The sequence below is a fragment of the Podarcis gaigeae genome (genome assembly GCF_964106915.1).
Source record: "Podarcis gaigeae genome assembly, chromosome: 1".
NCBI classification, from domain to species: domain Eukaryota; kingdom Metazoa; phylum Chordata; class Lepidosauria; order Squamata; family Lacertidae; genus Podarcis; species Podarcis gaigeae.
In genome coordinates this window covers 81,242,785-81,268,494 of record NC_139678.1, presented here as the reverse complement: position 1 = coordinate 81,268,494, position 25,710 = coordinate 81,242,785, and the positions used below count along the sequence as shown (strand labels likewise).

At 47.8% G+C, this 25,710-nt stretch overlaps 1 protein-coding gene and 1 long non-coding RNA gene across 3 annotated transcripts; one reads left to right on the top strand and one right to left on the bottom strand.

Annotated features, from left to right (window-relative positions):
- Positions 1 to 122: 122 nt before the first annotated feature.
- TMEM132A (transmembrane protein 132A) lies at positions 123 to 25,303 on the top strand. Of its 2 annotated transcripts, XM_083699064.1 has the most exons (12): positions 123 to 417; positions 453 to 607; positions 12,697 to 12,911; positions 13,012 to 13,230; positions 15,812 to 16,212; positions 16,694 to 16,843; positions 17,830 to 18,022; positions 18,121 to 18,264; positions 19,069 to 19,274; positions 21,415 to 21,691; positions 22,433 to 22,624; positions 23,257 to 25,303. In XM_083699064.1, exons 2-12 carry the CDS (start codon positions 535 to 537, stop codon positions 24,451 to 24,453), a joined length of 3,267 nt encoding a protein of 1,088 aa, XP_083555190.1. In that variant the 5' UTR covers positions 123 to 417; positions 453 to 534; the 3' UTR covers positions 24,454 to 25,303. The 2 variants fall into 2 exon arrangements, with proteins under 2 accessions (XP_083555190.1, XP_083555191.1); XM_083699065.1 differs by having other exon boundaries at positions 123 to 607.
- Positions 7,388 to 15,238, bottom strand: LOC310825974. The gene is made up of 2 exons (XR_014555585.1): positions 14,366 to 15,238; positions 7,388 to 8,471 (listed from the first exon to the last, which is right to left on the bottom strand). It is a non-coding gene; the product is annotated as an uncharacterized lncRNA (long non-coding RNA).
- Positions 25,304 to 25,710: the final 407 nt, after the last annotated feature.

The following is a 25,710-nucleotide window of genomic DNA, read 5'->3' as shown; positions in this document are numbered from 1 at the left end:
GACCATGCCGCTTTCGCTGCCCTCAGCTACTCGCCCTCTCCCGCCGCCGCCGCCGCCGCCGCGCCCCTTTCCCCCGCCTTGTTCGGAGCTGGCTTCGCCCCTCTCCCGCCGGCCCGGGGCGGCGCGGCTAGTGGGGCACTGGGTCGCCCGTCATCGAGGGGGCTCTCAGAGGCACTTTAGGACCCAGCGGCGCAGCGGGAAGGCGCTGATCCCATGTGCTCCGGTCCCCTCCCCCTGCCTGCCTGCCTCTATTGTCTGAGGCTGAGCAGCCCGGCGGCGGCGGCCCGGGCAGGGATGCGCGGCTTGCGCAGCGCACCGGCGAGCGCGCACGGCTGGCGGCGCTGATTGCCCGCTCGCACCTGGAGTTTGGCGCCGCAGCGGAGCCGGGCTGCCGTGCGTGTGACTGTGTGTGTGTGTGTGTGTGTGTGTGTGTGAGAGAGAGAGAGAGAGAGAGAGAGAGAGAGAGAACATGCGCTCCACAGCGCCGGGAGTGGGGATCTGAGCCGGAGTTGGGAACGGATCGGCTCCTGGAGAATGGAGTCCCCTCGTGCTGCTGCCCGCTGGCTCCTGCTGGCCGTCGCGCTGCTCCACCTGCGCGCCCCCGGAGGTGAGTCCTGGCTGGGGCTGGGGCCCCTCGCCGATCCAGCTGCGTTTTTTTTGCCCCTAGCTGGGAAATGGGGGTGCGATCGCGACTTGGATGTGGGGGTCTCGCATGTTCCTAAAGCGATGGACCGTCCTCCCCCGTCAGAAACCGATGCTATCCCTTCCCCCTGGTTGGTAGGGACCCTCTTTAAAAAGCGGCTTTTGAAAAACTATACTGCCTTCACTTCGGATCTCCATGGAAACAGCTGAACACCTCTGCGCGTCTGCGGGGTTTGTGTGCGTGGGGAGCCAATGGGCTCTTCTCCCCCTGCTCCCCCTCTCCGGACCCTTGAGCGCTGCTCCCTGATCTCCAAGGAGGTGCCCCTCCAGTTGTTTCCCGGGCCAGCAATGCCCCCACCCCACTCGATCTCCCCGTACTGACAATCAGGTTGAAGTGGAGCATTTCGACCCCCTCCACCCCGCGATTTCGTTTATTTGTTTACCGATTTACATGCCGGCTTTCAAAACAGAAGTTTTCCCCAAGGTAGCTTCGGAACCGAGCCAGCTCTGGGCCCCCACTCTGCACCCTATAGGACCCCCCCCCCCATGTGCTTTGCCGTTGCTATCGCATCTTTTATGCGTATTTCCTCTACCTGCTGCTGAAGGGGGTGGGTGAGGGAAGAAACAGATTTCCCCAGGACTTATCTGGAAATGCAAATGACTCTTCAGTTGCTGCTGTAATTCAATTAGCTTTTGGTAACCCCCACCCCTTTTTTTCAGCAAGACATGATTATTCCGCACAGTGTATCTCCCCCCACCCTCCAAGCCTGCAAGATGGGTAGGCTACTTGCAAATGATTCAAGCCTTAGAGCTGATACTTCTTCCCTTGGGAAGCTGAAGCTGATGAAATTGTATAGAGAAAGAGAGAGCAGAATTCTACCTGTTCTGGCTGAACCTCTCCCCTCAAATGCTCCACCCTGTTCCCCAGTCCTCACTTCAGCCTTCTGAAGAAGCTTTTCTCCCAATATGGGTCCTTATGCTGATTTATTTGAGCCTGCCCTGAGACTGTTACTGTTCTCTGACTTTGATGTTCTACAGTCATTTCTCCACAGGCAATTTGTTGTAGTCAGAATGTGCCACTAGTCTTGCGTTGGTTTAGAATCTCGTATCAAGGCTTATAGATGACCACATACCACTGTAGCGAGTAGCAGCACTTTTCAGCTGTTCTGAAGAGCAAGCATTTCCTCCATCATTTCCTCTTTTAAGCACAATTGTTGAGATTATAGCACCAATTCTCCCAGCTCTAGTATAAATTCCTATTAAGCAGAGGGTGCCAAGCAGTGCTTCTGCCCCTTCACTAATGTTAACTGCACAACTGTGTGCCTGGCTGATTTAAAAACTGCCTCCAGAGCCATATGCACAGCCGTTGACGAAGGAATACGACCTAAGTTGATCCCTTAATGCAGATGGCTTTTGGCGGCATGCATGATATCCTCCACAACGTATCTTTGATGGTTTTGGTCAAAGAAGAGGCGCCCAACATTGTTTTGATCAGATTGTTCCTGTGTTGAATTCTTGACAGAAAGCTCATTTAGTCCCCTTGGAGCAAAGGATGTTTCTGAGCATCAGTCATCGTCGGAACCATTAAAAAGTGCCGAATAAATCCTCCCCTTGGTCCTGTTCATTCAAGGGGAGCCTGTGAAGCTATCAGGAAATGGTTATTGCCTGCAATATCTCAAAGCGGTGGTGGATACATTTATTGTTCGCAGCCGCTGCTTTTGAAGTGATTGGAGAACTGGTGGGTGCTTTAAATGGGAGCATCCCTGGAGAAAAACTGGCGTACAAGATGGCATATCAAAGGAAGAGGGTCCTGATGGTCAAAAGAGAGAGGGAGAGAAACACAGGGAGATGATATAGTAGATGATAGATAGATAGATAGATAGATAGATAGATAGATAGATAGATATAGATGATAGATAGTTGGACCTTGAAGGATGTAGCACCCACCCACCCACCCACTGGGGTTTGCATGGAAGGAAAGGGGGGGAAACTCAATCAATCCAAGAATGAAGAGGACAGGTTATATATCTGGATCATGTTGTCAAGCTGACGAGGGGGAAATTGATGGAAGAAATAGTGATTAGCAGAGAGGGGGAGCAGAGGTGACAAGAGGTCTCACCCTGAGGGAGGAAGAAGCTAAATTTGTAAAGAGACCACTTGTTTCCTTTCTCCTTCTGTAACCTAGAGGGGCAGGGTGTGATGTCACGGTATCTCTCAGCCATCTGCTGCTTCCTCAGGGGAAAGTCTGTGACCCGACCAAGGGCCTGTGGGAGGTGCGATAAGGGGATCCCCGCAGGGCTCAACATCATTAATGCTCCGCATACAGAGGACTGAGTGGGGAGAGCAGAACTGCTCAAGTTTATGGAGGTTTCATTATGGCCAGGGATGCACAGCTCCGTCTCTGTGTTAGCTTCATTGTTAGGCAGTTTCCAGAGGGGCAGCTGTATTGTTAGTAGGTCACAGCAAAGACAACCAAAAGAGTCTTGTGGCACCTTAAAGTCATAGCCGTTTTTAAAATGACGTATGCCATAATAAAATTAGTTAGTCTTTAAGGTGCCACAAGACCCTTACTGTTGGGCAGAGCACTTCTACATCCCCACTATTAATGACCGCTAGGTCACGAAGAGTCGGGCACGACTAAATGACTAAACAAACAACAAGATCAGTGCAATATAGTCAAGAAAGTGTCCTTGTCTGGCAAACATAAGATGAGGAGGACAGGATTGCACTGTCCGTTTGTTGGATATATGATTTTCTTTGGTCAAAAAGAAATTTTTCTAACTTCTACATGGCTATCACACAATTAAAATGTGCTGTTCGAAGTCTGAGTGAAGGGTATCCTTGGTCAACAATTGTAAAAAGTTGTACATGCTCTCAGGGATAGATTTAAATTTTCTGGTTTTCAAAAAATGTGATTTTTTTAAAAAAAAGCTATCTTTATGGAAAAAGAGGGGAGTGTAAGTTTTCCTTTAAATCGCGTATACACACACACACACACACACACACATTCTTTTGTGGTAAATGTCCAAGAAAGCCTAAAATAAACCTTCTTTTGTAATTCACCCTTATCTCCAGATTTTTTTTTTTTTTTGGCAGTCTCTGACTTTCTCTATTACTTTCTTGGTCCCTTCATGTCTTTTATTTGCTTGCTTAAGGGAATCTGATCTTCTCTGAAGATTTCTTTTTGTGTGTGCCCTTTTTGTGCCTGCATTTCCATTTTCTTTGTAGTGCTGGATGGCAGACTGTAATATTTTGGTTGGGGCGTTCCTAATTCCGTGAGCTGGGATGGCATATGCAGAGCAAGGGGATTTGGGTGGGGAATTACTTGCCAGCTCCCATCTAGGGATTTGGCTTTTTAGTCTTTTTGAAATCTTACTGCTTTCCCTGAATCACAGCCAGTATCTTTGGTTTGGTTGCTCCACTGATGCCTCGAATCTGACTGATGCTGACTCTCTTATTTAGCCTGAAGAAGAGAAGGTTCATTTATGTATTAAATTGATATCCTGCCCTTTCTCCCAAAGGAGCCCTGGAAAACATCAAGATTAAAGAGATACAGGATAGTGCACTCTGAATATCTGCTATGTGGAAGATGGAGCAGACTTTTTTTTCTGCTGCCGCTGCAGAGGGCAGCTCTAAAACCAACGGACAGAAATGGTAGGGAAGAAGATTTGGGTTAAACATTAGGAGAGATGTATAAGATGTTCAAAAGTGGGACAGGCTGCATTGGGAGGGTGTGGATCTCTTTCACATTTAAGCAGAGGATAGCAATCTGTCTGGGATGATGTCATTGCACCCTGCATTGTTGGTGCTGCCTTGAGCAGGGGCTGGACTATCATGACCTCTGAGGTCCCTTCCAGTTCTGTCATTCTACGATTCTCACCCAACATCACTTGGCCAACTCTAGCAGAGCATGAATGTGTATAGCACAGGGGAGTGGGAAGGCTCGTTCTTCATTCAATGCATGCAAGCCAACCCATGCCTATGGCTTGGTCCTTGTCCTCCAGGGCAGCACCCGTGTGACACACTGAGCTCATAATGGGAGAGTTGGAAGGGACCCTGAGGGTCATCTAGTCCAACCCCCTGCAATGCCGGAATCTCAGCTACAGCATCCATGGCAGGTGGCCATCCAACCTCTGCTTAAAAACCTCCAAGGAAGGAGAGTCTACCACTTTCCAAAGAGGTCCATTCCAACAGCTCTTACTGTCAGTAAGTTCTTCCTGATGTTCATTCAGAATCTCCTTTGAGCTTGTCACGAACAAAAGGTGTTTGGCTTTGTGCTGTACCCTTATTTCTAGATGCACGTGGGAGAGAAAAAAAGGTGCGGTGTTAACATGTCCACAAACACAGCTGTGCCAGGACCACATCCTCCTGCTTTGGTGCTTTCACTTTAACCCAGAAGAATTGAGTGGAATCCTTGTAAAAAAACAGGGATGTGACAACTCATATTGATATTATACGCTACCCAACCCTACAAAACATGTGATAACCACAAGCACAAAAGGAAATGTGCAGATAGTATCAGAGAAAGAGGAGTGAAATAGATAGTTCTGATCTCTCTGCTCTTGTCTGCAGTGCAGATGGGTAGGGGCGCAGGGTTGGACTCTATGGCACTTGCAAGAACAGGGACACTGGGAAGATGCAGTTAGTCCCCCCAAACTGCCCTGTTCTTATACGCCCTTTGTGTGCAGTTTCTTTGCATGTGGTGCCCTCCGAAGAATTGGCTGTACATTAGCTTCTGTTTTTTTTATATATATAAATATTTATTTAAAAATTTTGTGGAAAAAAAAACATAAGTAACAAACAACATTGCTTATATCATAACAAAATTTCATAACTTGTTTAGACTTCCTCACGTCTCCTGCTCCCACTTACATTATTGAAAAGTTTTTTCGAGCAAATTATCATCTTGTTTGCAATCTTATATCCACTCATTTAAACATAATCTAATAGTTCTCCCAAAGGGTTTGTCTTTTCCTTAATCTCACTTATCATCAAATTCCAATCTAATTTAGTGGTGGCCAATTATTTATGATCAAGCATCCTTCTTAACATTCAATCAAGTTACAATATTTTTGTAAATAAAATTTAAATTTCTTCCAATCTTCTTCAATCCTTTCTTCTCCCAGGTCTCGGATTCTGCCAGTCATCTCTGCCAGTTGCATATAGTCTATCAGCTGCATCTGCCATTCTTCCAGTGTGGGTAGATCTTGAGTCTTCCAATTCTTGGCAATGAGTATCCTTGCTGCTGTTGTTGCATACATAAAAAATGTTCGGTCCTTCTTTAACACCTTCTGGCCGACAATACCCAGGAGGAAGGCCTCTGGTTTCTTAGTGAAGGTATACTTAAATACCTTTTTCAACTCATTATATATCATTTCCCAGAAGGCCTTCACTTTAGGGCAAGTCCACCAGAGGTGAAAGAATCTTCCTTCATTTTCTTTACATTTCCAACATTTATTATCAGACGAATGGTATATTTTGGCAAGTTTAACTGGGGTCATGTACCATCTATATATCATTTTCATTACATTTTCCTTCAAAGCATTACATGCAGTGAAGTTCAGCCCAGTGGTCCACAACCTTTCCCAGTCCTCAAACATAATGTTATGCCCGATATCCTGTGCCCTGTACATTAGCTTCTGGCATGGGGGACCGAGCCAGAACAGTGTTAATGGGTTGGATTTGAATCAGGGAAACCTGGGTTCAAACCTCCACCCAGCCAGAAGGAGCTCACCTACTGTGCATCATTTGGACAGGGCATTATCTGTGAACCCATTTTACAGAACTGTGACCAGAATCTATTAAAAATGCATACATAAAGACCCTATCTATATCTATCTATTAAAAATGCATACGTAAAGACCCTATCTATATCTATCTATCTATTAAAAATGCATACATAAAGACCCTATCTATATCTCTATCTATCTATCTATCTATCTATCTATCTATCTATCTATCACCTATCTATCTATCTATCTATCTATCATCTATCTATCTATCTACAGTATCTATATCTATCTATCATACTGGGATAGCTCACCCAGCAGAGCATGAGACCCTTAATCTCAGGATTGATGGGCAAAATATTCCTGCCTTGCAGGGGGTTGGACTAGATGACCCTTGTGGTCCCTTCCAACTCTACAATTCTATGATTATTTCTATCTGTGGCCAGAATAGATACACTGGAGGAATGGTGGGACAGGAATATTCTAGTGTTGGGGAAATGAACAGCATCATTTTGAGAGAGCATCCCCCCCTTCATACTAGAATATGGCAGTTTGGATGATTGGCACCTCACAATTGGAGGGGAGGGGATGGTGGACTTGCTGTCTGCTAAAAACAACAACAACCCTTCATTGGCCCAGTTTTAAAGGGATACTAATAGCCTTGGCAACCATCCGCTGCCCCAGTGGCTGTAGCAGCAACAGTGCTTGACCTAACCCCTCGGACACAAGTGGGCACCTCTGTATCTTGCTGAGGTTCCAGCTGGAAGGCTGTCTTTACAGCTAGAGATGTCATTCTTGTTTTTGAAGGGCAGCTGAAAAACAGCGAAACCTCAAGGCAGCAGCCTTCAAAAGATTCATCCCGAGTGATGTGCTGAATGCCATTTCCATGACCGCCTTCCCCCCCTCCGATGGACCGCTACAACTGTCCTCCCAATGGGGCAGCCTGCTACTACACACCACACGTGCCCCCTCCCCCTCAGGCTCCTTTAATGCTAGGATCATGATGCCTCCCCCCCCCCCCAGTTAGATAATTCAGCGGAGCCTCTAATTAGGTTTCAGTTAATTAAGAGCAGCATCATTATCATTTTTAACATTGTTTGGGAGCTGGAGAAATCCCAAATTAAAGCTAAACCCCAAAATCTATTTGAATATTTCCTCCCATACACAAAATAATTGCGAGGGGAAGAAAAACAACATTCTCCAAAACAGAACAACAATCTCTCCCTCGCACATCCTACAGCATTAAAATGGCTGCTTTGGAAAACCTCAAATCCCAGGTGGAACTGGGGTGTAGATAGAAATGTTAACAAAACTGAACAAAGCATATTAGCGGACAGATCAGAAGTTTCATTAGGTACAATGGGTGCCAAAGGAGCTCTTTACTGGTTTATTCTGGTGGGTTCCACACCTGCCTTAAAATGACCCCTCGTTAACCAATTTTAACCAGCATATTGCCCCCCCCTTTTTATTGAAACCCACCTAACAGATGCGATGTAAGAGTGCACAAACTTGATTATAAGAATGCCAAGGCTTTGTTCCGTTCTTCTATCAAATCGCAAAAATTAAAAATAAAGGGCAGAGCAAAATTGTGGTGTCCATTCTCTGGAGCTTTTGAAATAAGGGGCATCCATTGTGTTTGACAGAGCTTTTGTGTGGAAATAAAGAACATCCCTTAAAAAGATGTGTATCTGCTCTCCCTAATCCCTGCTTTCCCCTGCTTAATTAATGCTGGTCTTTGGCCACCTTCTGAGACTACTCTTCATAAAGAAAAAAAAGGGGGGTTCTTTCTGACACTGGTGTAGTTGACATATTCACCCACCCCACCCAGCTGATGTTTGACCTGATCATGGTTTATTAATTCCAGGGAGAGAAGATTAAAAAATGAGGCTTGTTTAAAAAAAATATTTTTTTGCTGACTGTCGCTCAGTTCTTTGGCGATGGACAACTATGATGTGTGGTCCAAATAGTTAAATGATCTGACTTGAAATCCCTTTCTCTCTCAGCTACTTGAGCTTTTTCATTCCATTTTCTCATCTGATGATGTGTTTGTACCGCTCTCTGGGTGTCCAGAGAATTCAGAGAAAGATGAGGTTTGCATTTCTAATGGGAAACAAGCAGAAATGCAAACACCTTAGACTTTTTAACACACACACGCACATACAAAATCTCCCCAGGCTTTTCATGAACACAAAAGCAGAATTGCTAGCTCTAGGTACTCCTAATAATTGGCTGTGTCTTTTAAAAGGATGTCATTTTCCTTCTACAATTCCATTTATTTTGTATTTGTCTTCTGGATTCTTTTAAATGCCTTGGGTTAAAATCCTTCATAACGAGAGCATTTTCTCTTCCCCAAAAGGCAGCTACAGTTTCAGATAACAGCCTGACATTAAGACAACTAAGGATTTTAAATTTGCTCATGGCACAATCCACCACAGGAGATCTCTTGTTCAGGCTCCATTGAGAACAACAGGGGCTAGCTACACAAGAGTGCGGCAGGGCTCCTGCACAGCTTCCATTCATCTCAGCGGCGCTTGTGCAGGAGATCTCCCAGGTGAGTGCTGCCCTAGGATTACTAACACACTGAAGAAATTAAAAAGATGTAAACTCGATGCTCTCGTTTTGCAGTACGCTTATGTCTACCACGCTCCAGGTAAGACTGGGGGCAATAGTCTGCAAACTGATGTACTGCTGCATTGGGAGAGAAAGTCTTTAGTTGAAAGAGCCCTGGCACGATTCCATTTTAGTAAATATCTATTCCTGCGAGAGGGGAGTCCTGTTGTCCAGGCAGCCCAGGAACTCCATACACACTTATTTAAAGTAGATGTATAAATGAGTAAATTAAGCGAATTTGGAATGTGCAGAAAATATTAAAAAAAATAATAATTAAGGAACTGCAGAGAGAGGGGGAAGGAAGTCGAGTTTTGAAATGTTAAAATGATTGTAAAATTATTGAAATGCGTAAGATTGAAAACAATAATAATAAATGAATAAATAAATAAATAAATTGTGCTGCTTTTCTTCTGAAAATTTACCTCCCCAACTTCTCTTACCTCAGCTGAAGAAAGGAGAGGTGTATACACATTTTTTTTACTTTGTAAGTTTTTTTTTTAATGTGTAGGGTATTTTTGGCAGGGAAGTAGCGCAAGGGAAAGGGTTTATGAAGCCTCTCTCACCCTCTGTGCCAATGCTCTCCTTCAAATCTCAGCTTTGTCGGCTGCAGTGTACAGAAGAGGAAGGAAATGCCACTAAAAAGAATCATGGGTCGACACGTAACATGTAATTCTGCCCCTGAATGAGCTTGAAATCGAATCCACAGGGTGTGTGGGAAGCTAATGGATTGATGAGAACCAGTAGTAAGAAGCCAGGGGGAAGTGAAATTAGGATCTGTTTCTTAGGTCTCTCCAAAGCATGGTACAAAATCTCTGTGAGTATTGAAAATACAGACAGTTAAGGCGTCCGTAATCCTGAATAATGACCTAATCTTTACTTTTCCTATCATCTCATATACTCTGCTCTACCACCTCAGGCCTCTTAGGCATAATGTACCATGAAGTGCAGTTTACAAAATCATAGAGCTTGATTTTTTCCAAATCAGTGAGATGCCCAAATCAGCTCAGCTTGAGTTTGCAGTGGTAAATTGGAATGAAAGGCTCTCGGATTCATTCAGAAATATGGTTTGTTTTTGTTTTTTAAAAACCACACACACACACGGTAGGATTTCTGTGTCTTAGCTGCCATTCAAGCATGAAGACATCCTGAGATGGACCTTGGCAGGAGGTGGAGTAGCACTGCCTTGGGCTAGAAATCTGTCTGATCCCATAAACAGAACTAGGTTGGCTCATATCTAACTGCCAAATGTCATGCATCTCACACTGCCATTCATGCATTTTCTGGTTGCATGCATTTCCGTGCTACCTTTGTGGGATTTTCAAAGAGAGGTAGAAAATTCTCTGTGAATGTGGCATAATTTAATCTCCTTTTCCAGACCATTAAAAAAAAATCCTGCATATTTAATCTTTTAGAAGCTTGAAATGCTTGAAAAGCTTATTGAGCAGTTAAAAAAAATTGGTAGCATTGCCCTTGTGTTAGAGTTTATTAGATTACTAGTTATAAGTCCCGTTTTTCAAATAACTGATTTGAAGCTAAAAGGTGATGTAGCCTATATATTAATAGTGAGTGAGTATGGATTGTTATGTAGCCAAAATAGTACAATCCGTACATGAGGGAGATATCAGCAGACTTGGGCAGACCCCAAGATTTTCAGTACAAATCATATTTGCAGGGGGAGGGGAATCTCAAAACAGCCCATAGAGGACAGAGTGTATTCAGTGGGCATAGAATGTGGACTGACTATTGAGAGTGAAAAGGCTGAAAATGGGGTCAGGAGAGAGGAAATGGAATGGAGTATCCTGGTAGAGTGCATGTTTGGTTGGAACACTGAACAGGAGCACTGTACACTGACATGTTTGTTGCAGGTGCCTCTTACTAACTTTGCTTCCGAATCACACCCATTTATTATTTATACCCCACCCATCTGGCTGGGCTTCCCCAGCCACTCTGAGTGGCTTCCAACAAAATATTAAAACACAGTAATGCATCAAACATTAAAAGCTTCCCTAAACAGGGCTGCCTTCAGATGTCTTCTAAAAGTCTGGTAGTTGTTGTTCCACAGGGCGGTTGCCACTACCAAGAAGGCCCCCTGCCTGGTTCCCTGTAACTTGGCTTCTCGCAACGAGGGAACCGCCAGCAGACCCTTGGCGCTGGACCTCAGTGTCCGGGCAGAACGATGGGGGTGGAGACGCTCCTTCAGGTATACTGGACCGAGGCTGTTTAGGGCTTTAAAGGTCAGCACTAACAACTAGAATTGTGTTCAGAAACGTACTGGTAGTGGATTTAGGTTCACCCCCAACCAAATTAATGATGACTGCTGCCCAGAATCTTTAACCGAGGTTATGTGCCCATAACCCCAATTCAAAAGCAAGAACTGCTTGGCAATTTTTGTGGTGTGCCTTTTCACGCAGCCCATTTTTGTGGTGTACCACATGCAGCCCATTCTTTAAGCTTCTACAGACAGACCACCTGTTATTGATCAGGCTCTATATACTGTAGTTAAATTGAGTTATTCTGATAGACTCCAATTCCTGTAACTATTTAGCTAGAAATGAATGCAAGGTTTGGGTGGCTCTCCTTGTTATTTTTCTCTAGTTTTGTATATGGACAACTGTGCCCTTTATCCCCTTTAGTGGCATATCTACCACACTTATACTAAACAGATGGGATAGTTAAATGCTAAACTCTGAATCCTAAATATACAGGGATATGCAAATAACTGTTTGGGTTTTCTTGGTTTGGTTTGGTTTTTTACACACATTGCTCTGTGCTCATTTGGCAGCTGCATAGACAGCTGAACATCGAGTTTCTAAGGAGGGAAAGAAATCATCATCATAAAAAATAAGACAATGCAAGATCAGCCATGAATCAGAGACGCTGTGCTGGGGGCCAAACCTATAATCTGACTGTAATAGGAGTATCAGGGCTCCACAGTTATTAGAACATCAATTGGAGAGAGATGAGAAACTTCCTGAAATATCTTCCCGAGAGAGAAATTGGAAGTGGTGTTTTTGCTTTCCAGAATGTGTATGAGTACTGCAACAGCATGTGCATGAAATTTATGTGGAGAATTGTCACTGCTTTTCCTTTTTCCACACCTTGATTTCAGTTTAGTAGGATAAGGAGGGCCAGAGGAAGTCAGAGTGGTTCTGGCTCTTGAATCCTAGGCCTGAGGCTGGAACACATGAGGTTTGACTTTGATTCCTGGTTCAGACAAGATTAAAAGTTTCGAATGCCCCACCCATGCATTGAAATAGCATGTGAGGGCTGGTGTTGCTGGTGCATGCAGCAGCCACACATCTGTCCATTCATTCAGCCAGCGTGTGAAGGGGATTTACTGACTGGTGAACATGTCTAGGACTCCCCCATGTGAGGGGAGCATTCTGTTTGGGCCCCAGAGTCCTGCATTGCATCAAGGAGCTCGGTCTGCACATGGAGCCCCTTCGCACACTGGCCAGACATGCAGACACCAGGCGCCATGACTGTTGCACTTGTCTCTGGGGATTATGACTAGTCTGTATGTCCCCATGCTGCCTGCACCCATTGGAACACACAGAAGGTGGAACCCCTGAACTCTGGCAAGTATTCACTGCCTTTATTTCAGCCTTTCCTATCGCTAGTCAGGGTTTTGTGGAAGAGCACGTGTATATCTGGACTGGGGTATGGGGAGAGGTTGAAAGGCTGATGTTGATGGACGTGGTTCTCCTCTTTGCAGCGGACTGTGAATCTGAGTCTCCTGATGCGGTGTACCTTCCAGCCGAACTAAAAGTGCTAAATGGCCCAGAGTACTTCCGTCTCCAGCGTACGGACCGCTACATGCCAGGAAATGCCTCCCTCAGCTCCCGCTCAGAGACCTTCCTCTTCCTCCACCGTCGACTGTCAGGGAAGCCCACCATCCAAGCTGGCTACGCCCCTTTCACAGCTCAGCAGGTAAATAGTCACATGCAGCTGTGCAAGGGGACTCCCTTTGCTTTCTTGATTCCTGCTGTGAGGCGCTTCAGCAGAGCTCAAGACTTCCTCTCTTCCCCAGGCAATACCAGCTGATGACTCCCAATCCACAGATGTCTCCACTGCCTGGGACATCCGGGCTGTGTCCATTGAGGGCACAGTGTCCCCTTACGAGCCATACACCAGGGTGCTCTTCCACCTCCAAGGGCAGGACTGGATGTCAAGACAGCAGGCCCTGCCATGCGTCACCTTACATGTCTTCCACCAGGCCCAAATGGTTCACCGTGCCTGCCACCTCCAGGTTGGTCAATGAGATGCCACTCTTTTGGGTAGTCGTCGTCGTCCCTGCCAACTGCCTTGCTTGGGAGAGATTTGGTACATGACCCTGAAATGTCATAGGATAGTCTTCACCAGCCTGATGCTCTCCACATGTTTGGGACTGCAATTCTTACCAGCACTCTCTCCTCACAGGGGCTGATGGGAGTTGTAGTCCCAAACATCTGGAGGGCACCAGGCTGACTAAGGCCCACAGAACAAGTTCTGGTATGATTCACTGTAAGGATTCTCTTGTAAGCACCTATCAACAAACTAGAAAGTGGAATGTCGAAGCTGGCCAGGGATGTCATATGAATCCCCTTCCTTGGATTATTTTTATTTTTTTATTTTTTAAGAAGAGAATGGACAAACATCCATCTGCTGTGGTTTAAGTCTACAAATCCCTGGTGTTCCAGGGGGCAGGACTCATGAGGCTCCTTCCAGCACTGTGATTCTAGAGCAGAGGTGGATAGCATGAGACTCTTAATCTCACTGTTGTGGGTTCAAGCCCCATGTAGTCCCTCCCAACTCTAAAATTCTGTGATTCTATGACATTAGGGCTCATGCACTTGTAATGATTGCAAAGGAGAGTGAATTTCAGGAGAGGAAGCTTTTCATCATAGTTCTCCAGAGGTGAGAAAAATCCCCTCTTACACAGAACGTTAAATTTATACAACGGGTGCCTTTCTTTCTATAGCTTTGTTATTTCTGTTGCATGTTGGATAATATGAAACTGTTTCCAAAACTGGGAAAACCTCTTTGCCCACCCCCCACCCCCATGAAAAGATGAATGGGCTCTTTTCTAAATATCTCTGTGTGGAGAAGATTTCTGCTTTTAAAATAACTGGTTGTTGTTTTTAATTACACACTCATACCACTCTTCAAAAGAAAGCAAAATTTAACAAGCTCTCGGCTGTTCATTCAGAACACATGTGAAAATGTTTAGTACTTTGCTGGGAAGAAAACCGAAATGATAAAGCACTGGAATTAGCCTGGGCAGGTGTTGGCTTCTGTGCTGAGGACGCTTCACTGCAGCTTCACACATTGAGAAATGCAGGGATTCTACTTTTGCAGGTTTCCTGGAAGTGCAGAAATCAAATGCGACTCACAGCTCTACTTACCAGGATTTTCTGTAATGTGTGAAGCTGCCCTCAGGGTGCTCATATGGAGAAGGGAGGGTGCATATTCTGTTCTTCCATGCATTGGGGGGGATAGTTCAATCTGTTAACATGGGAGAGGCATTTGTGAGCAAGTCAGTGATTCTTCAAGCCATTCCGTTGCTATTGCTGAAGCCTGGGAGGTTTAACATCCAACTTGTAAAGGTCTGCAAAATGTCAGCAGTTCAACTTGGCCTTCCCTGTAGTAGCCCATTAGCTTTATTCCCTGAGCCCCCTGTCAGTTACCGGTGGCAACTGGTTGAGTGGTGGCCAAGCTCAGCAGAGAGCTCCCTCTGCACCCTGAGGCCAAGCATGTGGTAACTGTCAGATCTGCCTTTTTTTGAGCTGGTGGCCTGGTAATGTCAGAGTGAGTCTGTGAAGTTCCGCCTTGACGTGGGCTTCCTGCTGCATGCTGGTCCTGCTTTACTGACTACTCTGGCTTCAGATTCCCACCAGAAGATGAGTGGGCTGGGTGAGACAGAAAAGACAGGGACAGAAGGGGACAGAGAGATAATGAGCAAGAACTAGTAGAAATGGAATATGGTGACAAGCAGGATGGGCCCTTCCATGAACCAAGGTGAGCCTCTTCACTCAGGTGGCAGAATTCGCAGGGCAGCAGATGGTGCTTCTCACCGCCCAGTCCCCCATGGCTGGCCTCCCACAGTCCCACCCACCACCCCGCTGTCACCTACCCACCCTTTGGCAAATTTGGGCCCTGTGTGCGTCAGCCAAGGCCATAGAGCCACCATCACTGACCACTACCTACAGTAACTAAGTGGCACAAGAACAAAACAAAAGCTAATTTCTGGTCACTGGACCAAAGTGGACAGAGCTATATTCCTGCCCCCAATCCCCTTTCATCAGAGTGAGGTATTATGGCATGAGATAGGCCCAGAAAGAGCTTGCACCACAGCCCTTCACCACAGGGGCAAAAAGTGGGACCTCTGAGGCCCTCTTGGTCAGACACTCAATGTGTCTTTTAAAGTGAGGTGGGATAGCTGCCCTACCAAGGCGGGTTGGGAGGAGGGGCTGGGAGAAAGAGCAGCTGCCGGGCGACATTTCTTGGTCTGCTTCAGTCATCAAAGTGTATTGGGCTGATCCTGGTTGTAGGGTAAGGTGAGGAGAGAGTAGCTTTCTTGGACTCCAAAAGTAAGGGACTATAGCTCAATGGTGGAGCTGTTGCTGCATGTCCAGAAGGCCCGTTTCTGGCATCTCCAATTATAAGCATCTCAGAGAGCTAGTCTGAGAGAGACCTTTCCTGAGATCCTTGCGACTCAATCAGAGCAGGCCATACTGGACTAGACAGACCAATGGCCTGACTCGGTGTAAGGCTGTTGCCTGGGTTCACATACCATGAGGAGGGACTTAAAAGGAGCACATGGTTTGTCTCTCTCTGCTTCTCCTGACCAGGCACCGCTGGGTGTGTGTGTGGTGGAACTTGAGCTCCCCCCTCGCTGGTTCTCTCCTGCACCCGCCAGCAGCCAAAGGAAGGGAGAGGATTCCACCATCACTCCTCTGCGGGCTGAGCTGTACTACACCCTGGAGCCCACGCTGCCCGGGAGGACGCCGAGAGAGTGCCCCCATGTCCGACCCCGGGAAAGGCCACGTCCGGGCGCTGAGGGCGGCAAGGAGCGACTGCACTACGTGGGCCCGGTTGATATCAGGGTAATGAGCCTGCCGCGGCGCCAGGAAGTGCGGCTGGACGACAACGTGATGGTCCGTGTCCCCGACATGGCCCTTCGCCCGGGGCAGCTCTTCACGGCCACTCTCATCCTGCAGCAGAACTTCACGGCCGACCTACTGATCCTCCGGTGAGTCAGGGGAGCCAGGCCTTGGGATTCCAGCCATAACGTTCTCATTCCAGTGAATGATAAAGGAATCTGAATTCTTAGGGGGAGCTTTCTAGTCAACGGTGGTTATGTTAATTCTTAACAACCAGAGAGCACTTTCAAGTGTTCAGGCGCTGTGCATGTGTTATTTAGTTGTGATCCTTGCTAAAAACTTGACCGTCAGTATTCTTATCCCTCAATACGGTTTATCTAAGGTCACTTCATGACAGAACCAAGAATCAAACTGGGGACTTCCTGATCCACAGCTCATTCTGTTAGCCACTATGCTACACTAGCTCACTGGTGCCGTCTTCCCTCAATTATAGGCAGTTCAAGCCTCAGGGTGCTCATTCCTCCGGGGCCTGGGCCTCGTTATTCCTTAGCTTATCGCCAGAGCTGCTGTGAAACTGTTTTGCTGGCTTTTTCCTGTCTACACACCTTACATTGCTGCTTTTCCTTTCAGGATCAAGGTGAAGAAAGGGTTACAGGTTTTGGCAGCTCGCCCTACCAGGCCAGAGGCTTGGACTGCAAAGCTGGACAAGTTCAAGGGGGCCAAACACCACACCGCTCTGGTCACTTGTCGGCGTTCCCTTACTAGTGGCTTGGACTGGAGGTAGGTGCTCACTGGACTTCTCTTGGCATCATGAGGGCTAGAAACTTTTTGTTTATTTCAAATGAAAGCTGAGATTTTCAGGAAATAGGAATCTGTACCCAGTAGCACTTCTGTGGTGTTTGTTTTTTTGAAGTTCTTGTGGAATTGCAATATACTCACAGCCCTTACTATCTCTTTCAGTGGAATTGTTTTGTCTGCTGAACACAAAGACTATACAAGGGTCTCTTGAGGGAGAGCTATACTGTTCAGCTACAGTAATGTAGATAGTCAGTCTTGTTTTGAGAGGCTCATCCTTCACCTCTCTCTGTGAAGAAAGTAAGGAGATAAGAGAACACTGAGACAGAAAAACACACCAAACCCTCTCCTTATCCTCTATAAAGGAATGTCAACTAGGTGACTGGGGAAACTTTCATTGGTCCAGACTGTCTCTAAGCAATATTTGATTATAGTGTCTCCTCCTTATTGTCCGCTGTAGCCTGAATAAAAGACTGGGTCTGGTGATGTGTGAAACTTAACTGTTTGTCCCCCTGTAAGCTTGATCAGCCAGTTAAATAGAAATTCAGGAATTTATTTGAAAAAATCATTGGGTGTTTTTCTTCCTATCCAACCTTTCCACTCTGTAATGAACAAAAATTGAGAGCAAGTCACATAAGCATTAAGAGACAGTATAAATCTCAGCATTGTTCCAGAGGTTAAGCCAAATGCCTGCTGGAATAAAAACCTTTCAGGTCATGACAGAAACCCAAGATTGAGGGGGCCCAGGGCAAAGTGCTCCACCTCCTGGGCTCCACAGAAGAGAGTGCCCACCACTCCTGCTTCTTCCAACTGTGCTTCTGAAAGTAGCAGGAAATCTCAAAAGGCCTCCATCACTGATCTAAGTTGAACAGGCCCAGTGAAGTTCTGTGATCTACTCAGCTTCTCCTGGGCTCTGTGTTTACTTCTGCTTTACACTTAGTGTGTTGTTGCCTATCCTTATCGCCATCTAGGGCAGCAGATTCCCCAGAGTTCCTGTATCTGGATTTTGTCGTGGAGAATGGCACAGGGGGCCTAGCTTCTAACCGTCCTGTCACCTGGCAAGTGGAGTATCCTGGCCAGGACCCCGAGGCTGAGAAGGACAAGATGGTGTGGGAGATCCAAGTGTCGGAGCGAGATGTGCGGGCCTTGGTTCCACTGGTGAAGGTGAGGCCTAGAAGGGCTGTGCTCCCCCTCCTCATAAAGTACCCCTGAGGGGCATCTAACATTGGTTCCTCACTTTTTTTCCCCTTGGCCTTCTTCAGGAGCAGGAGATTGTGAACACTGCCCTCCTCACAGGAATCCCCCACTCAGTGCCTGTGAAGTTGGTTGTGGTAGAGACTGGGGGAGCAGTATCCGAGGTCACGGACCAGATGGGCTGTGAGTCTTCCAACAAGCAGGTTCTGCAGGTGAGAAGCTAATATGCCTCACAAAGGGTCTGTTTCCCTCTCTGTGGCCACAGGATTAAAATCCGCTTCCTAGGGGTCTTAACTCCAGACTTCATTCTTTGTCCATATCTCTGGGACAAGTCTCTGTAGCTCCCAAAATGACCAGACACCCATTTTGTGTAAATCTGGTGTTTTTATCTGTCCACCTTAAACATGCAGTGCTGTTATGCACCTGTCTTCCTATGCTCCTTGCAAGCCTCCTCTTTGTTTCATCTGTTCTTACACAGTATCCTTTCTCCTGCCTCCCAGCTTCAGACTTGGCAAACCATGGATTTGTCCCATTCTTTAATGTAGGCCTCAGCCTTCTAGTTGCCTCCATGACAGGCCTTGTCCTCACCAGTCTTCTGTCCTGAGCTTACTCTGTCCTCTTCCTCTGTCTTTTCATGGGTTGGGCTAAAGTGACTGAAAAATGTTGGGTCACAGGAAAGACAAATGTACCTCTCCCTGCCCCCCTCAATCCCCCCCCACTCTCCTTTTTCCCCTACCACAAATCTTGGGTCCCTGCCAGATCTGCCTTCTTCAGTAGGCTACAAGAAGGTGGAACCCCATAAGAATTCCTGGCTACAGTCGCAGAATGAACTGCACATCAGGGGGAGGGAAGAGGAAGCATATAACAGGCCTATGGCCAGGTCCATAATCAGAAATGGGACCTGAACATCTTTCTTCTCACCTGCTCTGCACCCTTATGCTGTCTTCCAGCATATACCTGGGCACTTGTCTCTGCATTTGTGGACCTTCTTGATGTGTTCCTCAATTTTCCCTCAGGTATCCGACGTGTGTGACGCTGTCTACGTAGGGGGGAAAGAGAGCCGAGGGGCACGTGGTGTACGGGTGGATTTCTGGTACCGGCGGCTGCACGCTTCACTTCTCTTTACTGTCTGGGCCCCACTGCTGCCCCTGCGCATTGAGCTGACAGACACCTCTCTAGAGCAGGTGCGAGGCTGGAGGGTACCTGGTCCGGCCCCAGATGGGTAAGTGCTATGGAACCAAGTTGGGTTGACTGAGCCCAGTGTTTATGCCACAGAGTGAGGTCTGTGTGCTCTCTGTGCTTAAGCAAGAGGAGAGGGAAGATATGAGGGATAATCTCAAGGGAGTGTTTAGAGCGGGGATGGGGAACCTGTGGCCTTCCAGCTGTTGTTGGACTCCCAACTCATATCAGCCCCAGCCACCATGCCCTGTGGTGAGGGGTGGTGGAAGTTGCAATCCAGCAACATCTTGGCAGGTGGGTGTCAAAGGATCCCCATCCCTGATTTAGTCAACGGCCAGAGCTTTGATACTTGTAGGGTGGGCGACTTCTCATTCCTCCATGCAATCCCAGTGGTTCCATATAGACAGCTGTTGTCATGTGGGCCAAAGAGAACAAAGAATGCAAAACAGAATGATGTATTCATGGACAGTGTTCAAAATTCCCCAGCCATGTTTTGCTACTGGCGCGGATCAAGTCGCAACTACCTGGAGATTTCTGGGCACCAGATTGATGACTGCCATCTCCATCCTGCCTTGACTTGTGTGTAGCAAAGTCTTGTGCTTCTGTGCAAATCATGACCCCCTCGTTGGGCATCTTAGTCCTCCATCATCACATCAAGGAAAGTAAGTGCAGGGCTGAGTACAGATATATTTGACTGTGCTTCAGCCTTTCCACAGACCCCCCCCAAATGGACTCACAGATCACAGCTTAAAAACCTCTGTCTTAGTCTGTAGTTAATACCCTTTCCATTTCCACTATGTGTTTTTCTGCTTCTTGCATACAGAGACAAGTGAATTGTTGTAAGAGCAAGCTACAGTCAAGCAGTGTAGTTGAGAGAGTAGGATCATGTAGTGTTAGAGGGGACCCTGAGAGTCATCTAGTCCAACCCCCTGGCAAATAGAAATTCATTTGTGGCAACCGTAACCTAGATTTAAGGTGCCATTTGGCACCTAGCTTATATTTCTGAGTTTCTGCTCATGGATGGTCCAGGAGCATGGTTTCAAAATGTACCATAGTCTTTGTTGACATCAGCCTGTTGGTTGATGCTGGGAATACATGGCTCCTCTAAGGCAAGACAGAGCACTGCTCTGCTCCCCTTCCCTTTGATTCCTGTCTTCATAGTGGCTTTCCCACCTTTTCTGGCACTGGCCTCTACAGTTCTTTAATAAATGGTTCCTGTTATCCTGTCAGGTGGCTGCTGGGGAGATACCTAAATCGCTGAAAAATAACTTGGGGAATTGATTATTTCCATTTGCATTTTGGCAGAGAGATTAATGGCAACAGTGCTCCAGACATATTGTATTGTCTGAAAGTTCCTTGAACATCTTTAATGATGGGCAAACAAAGCATGGCTGCTGGTGGTGCCTTGATTAATACCCAGTGCACAGCAAGCAAGAGATGATGATGTTAATTATGGTATAATATAGTGCCTACAACCTACTAGGTGCTTTACACATCATTCTCCCTAAGAGCTCACAATCTAAAATAACACACAGAGGAGAAAGTGTAAGGAAGGAGAAGGGAAGAGAAGCATGAGAGTGTGCAAGGAGACATAATTTTTTTTTTGCCTAGGTGCAAAGTACCTAAGCTACACAGCAGGATGGCCATCTGACTCAAGTTATAATGGAAATGTCATCTCAATCTTTGGAACTCCCCGCCCATTGATGTGGGCAGGTGCCTTTGCTGTAGCATTTCAGCACCTGCTGAAAACCTTTATTTGTTTCAGAAACCCTACCCAGGCATATAATTTTAGCATGTAATTCTACTACGTACCTTTTAAAAGTTCAGATTTAATTTTAACTTGTTATGTTTACTTGGTTTTAATCTTTGCTTTTGTCAATTTTTCCCCAAATGAATATTTTGGGATTTTTCATTGGAAACTACTTAGAGGTCTTGTGTTGATACAGACTGCTAAAATAAAATCTAAAAATGGTAGGAATTACATTGTGCACACTTGAAACACTCAGTACTCTTGTAGGAAGGTGGAGTAGATGTTAATTTCATGTAAGGGTTTACTTGGGGATAATTCCAGCCTCTTTTATAAAGCTTTTGTCGGGATTACTGAGATAATGCACCTTGAGTGCATTACTTGAAATGTGCCATTATAAATGCTCAGTACAAATTATCCCTCCTCTTCCGAGCAGCAGCCCAACAGAGCCTGAAGACGGTGGAGAGGAAGCCGAGAGAAGAGCTCGTGGCTGCCGTCTCCAGTACCAGCGTGCCGGAGTCCGTTTCCTTGCCCATTTTGTGGCTCACCCACTAGATGGTGGCCGTCACCTGACCTATATGCCAAGCTCTGATTGGCTGCTGGATGTCTCTCATCTGGTGCAAAAGCACGCTAGAATCCAGGACCCCCGAGTGGCAACACTGGAAGGTGGAAATGTAGTGGTTGGCCAGGAACCAGGAATGACATCTGTGGAGGTAAGGAGCTGGCCAGGGGGGAAAGAGAGGCTGGGGTGCTGTTTGTTGGCTGCTGAGATGTAGTGGGGCAAGAAGCTTGCTTGATGTGTGATGATAACTTCAGATGGGTCGCCTAGAAGTCTGGACATGTGCTTTGGATGTTACGGGATAGCAGAGGTGTTTGGGGGAAAGGTGGAGCAATGGGAAGAGTGAACGCCTAGGAACAGGTGGATGTGATCTGAACACAGTTAGGATAGGTGATATGGTTTGCTGTGGGAGGAGGGAGTCAGAAGACAGGACACTGAAGTGGGGAACAAAGTGGGAAAGATCTCAGGGTAGGATGACAGGTACAAGCACAAGCTGTATTGACACATGTACAAGCGTTTGTGTGAAATGTTACCTGTGTACACTTGTTTATTTCTACAGCTCAGCTATTGGGTACACAGGCACACAAATGGTATGTTCGCTGAACATTACATGTGAATAATTATGCAAGTGTGCAGCACCAGTGGTGAATGCAGGGAAGCTGCAAAGAAAGGGGAATATGGCAGTCATACAAACAGCCCACAAACACTTTCCTTTTACATATATTTGTGAATCACTAGTGGGAAACCAGCTTCCCTTACACACCAGAGGACGCTTGGTACTAGTTATCTATTTACCAGCTGAAGCAATTCAGAAGAATATCAAATAATAAAGGTACTGCTTCTGCAAAAAGTCTCCTCTTGAGGGTCATCATGTCCTCTCTATCCCCTGGTTCAGGTGCGTTCTCCTGTTTCTGACTCTATCCTGGGGGAGCAGACCCTGGTGGTGACGGAGGAGAAGGTCTCCATCTCAGAGCTGCAGGCCCAGCTAGTCTCAGGCCTCTCGCTGACACTCTCCGTGGAGCCAGGACATCTGAATGTCTTCACTGCAACGTGTCAGGGACTCTCTGCTCTGCGCTCCCTGAAGCAGGTGAGAAGATGCTGCAGTAGGTAGCAGAGTAAGGGCCCTATTGGGCAGTTGGTGGTGTGGCAAGTTTAAGGCTCATCAGCCATTTGGTCCAAGGAAGTGATGGACGGTGCACTTTGAAGATGAAGCCCCCATCCTGATTTAGTCCACCCAGGTAGGAGCTGGATTTCATGGCTGCCACTGAAACCCGCAGCCTTGTGTCTCCTCCTCCAGTCTGGCAAAATCTAACCTGTACAGACATGTGGCTTCGCACAGTTGTGCTGTGAGTTTCCTTGCCTCCACAAATGAGGACCTGAAAAAGGGGAACCAACCAAAATCCTCCAGGCAGATTTGCAAAATGCAATTCAATAAATAAAAAAGCTTCAGTACAAATGACGTAAAAAACATCAGAATCAACACCAAAGCAACACCAAAAAAAGAGGCACAAATCAGGCAAGCATGAAATTCATATAAAAGCCAGGCTCCTAAGGACTTTTGACCTCCAGCCCTGAGGGGGCAATTACCCAGGTTACAGGGGGTCAGTCCCAGCATTCACTGCTCCAGATATGGCAAGCCTACCTCATATTAAACTCAGGGGTGTGTCTAATCTGTGTGGTCTCCTCCACCTCCTGATCCCACATTCCCTTTCCTTGCAGGAAGCAGTGCTGACCATCTGGCTGGTATTCACTGACCACACCTTGGCCCCCGTAGAGCTTTATGGCTGGCGGGATGCGGTGCTCTCGCTTTCTTCGCTGAACCCTCGCGTGGTCTCCGTGCGGCTGGATGAGGAGCAGGCTCGCCCCGTGGCCGTGGCGGAGGGGCCGGGCCGAGGATCCCTCCTGCAGCTGAGCCTGCACCCCCCAGACTCCTGCCGCAAGGGCAAGCATAGGGCCCCCCTCTCCCAGGGCACCATGTGGCTTGAAGTGAACTTTGGCCAACACCTCCCAACCACAGGCAGCCCACAGCAGCAGGACCCCGGTCTCCACGGCGAGCCCCCTTTCCAGCGAGCGGAAGGCGCCATGTCAGGCGAAGCAGTGACGGTTGCAACCGTCACTGAAAGCGGAAGGGGGTCACGGAGGCGCAGCCCAGTGGGAGTGGGGCCACCCATGACCAAATTTGAGGAGCCTGGCGGCAGCTCCTATAACAACCCTGAGGAGGTGGAGGAGGAGGAGGAGGATGAGATAGTGAAGGCCCCTGCCAAGGTGACGGATCTGGAGATAGGCATGTATGTTCTGCTGGGGGTTTTCTGCCTCGCCATCTTCATCTTCCTCATCAACTGCGTGGTCTTTGTCCTCCGCTACCAGCGCAAGGAGCCCCCCGACGCTGGTTCGGGGCCGGCTTCTTCCGCCCCGCAGCCCCACAACTGGGTCTGGCTGGGCACCGACCAAGAGGAGCTTAGCCGGCAGCTGGATCTGCGCCACCAGCACTGCCAGGACCAACCCCTGGGCCCTTCCGGCACCAGCGAGGGGTGCTGCTGCTGTGCGGGGCCAGAAGGGAAGCTGGAGGCTGTGGCTCAGGAGAGCCCAGGTCCGCCGCCACTGCCACCGCCAGGGCCAGAGATAGGCATTTCTGCCAGCACTCTGGGCCCGCCTGCCCCTGGGAGCCCAGCCCTCACCACCACCTTGTCTAGAAAGAAGGAGGGCAGGGAGGTGGGTGGCCGGCGGAAGCGCGTGGAGTTTGTGACCTTCGCGTCCCCCCCTGGCTCCGCTCCCAGCCCCCCACCTTCTGCTCCTGCCGTTCAGTCCATCCTGGTGGCCAGCGAAGACGACATCCGCTGGGTGTGCGAGGACATGGGGCTGCACGACCCAGACGAGCTGCGCAGCTACATGGAGAGGATCCGGGGCAGCTCCTGACCTCTGGCTCTCCCGTGCCCACCTGTACCCATAGGGGCAAACCAATAAGGGATTGGCAACTGCAAGCTCCCCCCCGGGTGCTCTCTTAGGGTCATCCAGCTGGGCGTTCTCCTCTCCCCCCCACCTTTCTGAAGAGGGCTCTACACAACAGGAAACCAGCCTTGGGTTACTCGGCCAGGGATACTTGGCTGCTCTCTCTATGTTAGAGATCTCCTTCCTTGGCTGCACCACTAAGCCCGCTCTTTTCATGCCGGAGAGGGATGTGCTGGGTTGGAGTCCTCCCCTTCCTGCTATGACCTCAGTGGAGCTACCTCTCCCTCGCGGGGACAGAACCTGGGTTGCCCTCTATGCTTCTCCCCTACTCCCACCCCAGGAGGTTTCTAACTAGAGTGGGGGGGGGTGAGGACTTTGCAGGCTGGGAATCAGCTGCTCAGAGCAAGCCAACTGCGATGTGTTCTGGAAGGGAATCCTGGGGGCCAGTGGGGGTGCCTTCCTTCCCCCGGACCTCCCTTATTGCTTTGACCCTCATTGCCAGTTTGTGTCCATTGTGGTGGTTTGAACAGCGAGTGTCCCTTCCTTCCTGTGGTCTTGAGCCTGGGGCTCTTCCCCTCCCCGCAACTCCCACACCCCACCTCCAAAAAAAGAAAAACAAGCCGGGCAAGGGCAGAACTCCAGCAAGCACCGGCCGGTCCTTTTTCACCCCAGCTGTGTGCCTGGTGTCTTTTAACAGTTTTGTACAATCGCTCATATTTTATACCTGTAGTATTGGGAGGCTGCCAGGCAAGTCCTTTTATTTATGGAAGATTTTTAATTCTTACATTGTTAATAAAAATAAATGATAATTGAAAATAACGAAGGTTTCTGTGTTTTGGTCTTGATAGCTTGCTTGTGCTTTCCTTGCTTGGCTGGTCATGGGCAACACTCCCTTAATTCAGGTCAGGCACTCAGGAGGAGGACCGGCATTGAGGGATTGGCGCAGTCAGTCGTCTGCCCGTGGGCCACACCTCTGTGGCCAGAGGACCTCCTCCTCTCCAGCTTTGCAACCTACTTGCTTATTCACCTGCCTGGGTGCTCCTTGGCTTTCTGCGGCTAACGAGCAGGTGGTAGCAGGAGGAGGCAGAAGAGGAAGAGGGGCAGCAGCTGGTGAGAACTGTGATGAGGTGCTGGACTCAGTGCAGAAGGGATGTCTTGCCCAACCTAGAGCTGATGCTATCCTACCACCAATTTTTCCCTGTATGGAAGGAAATTCAGCAAGTA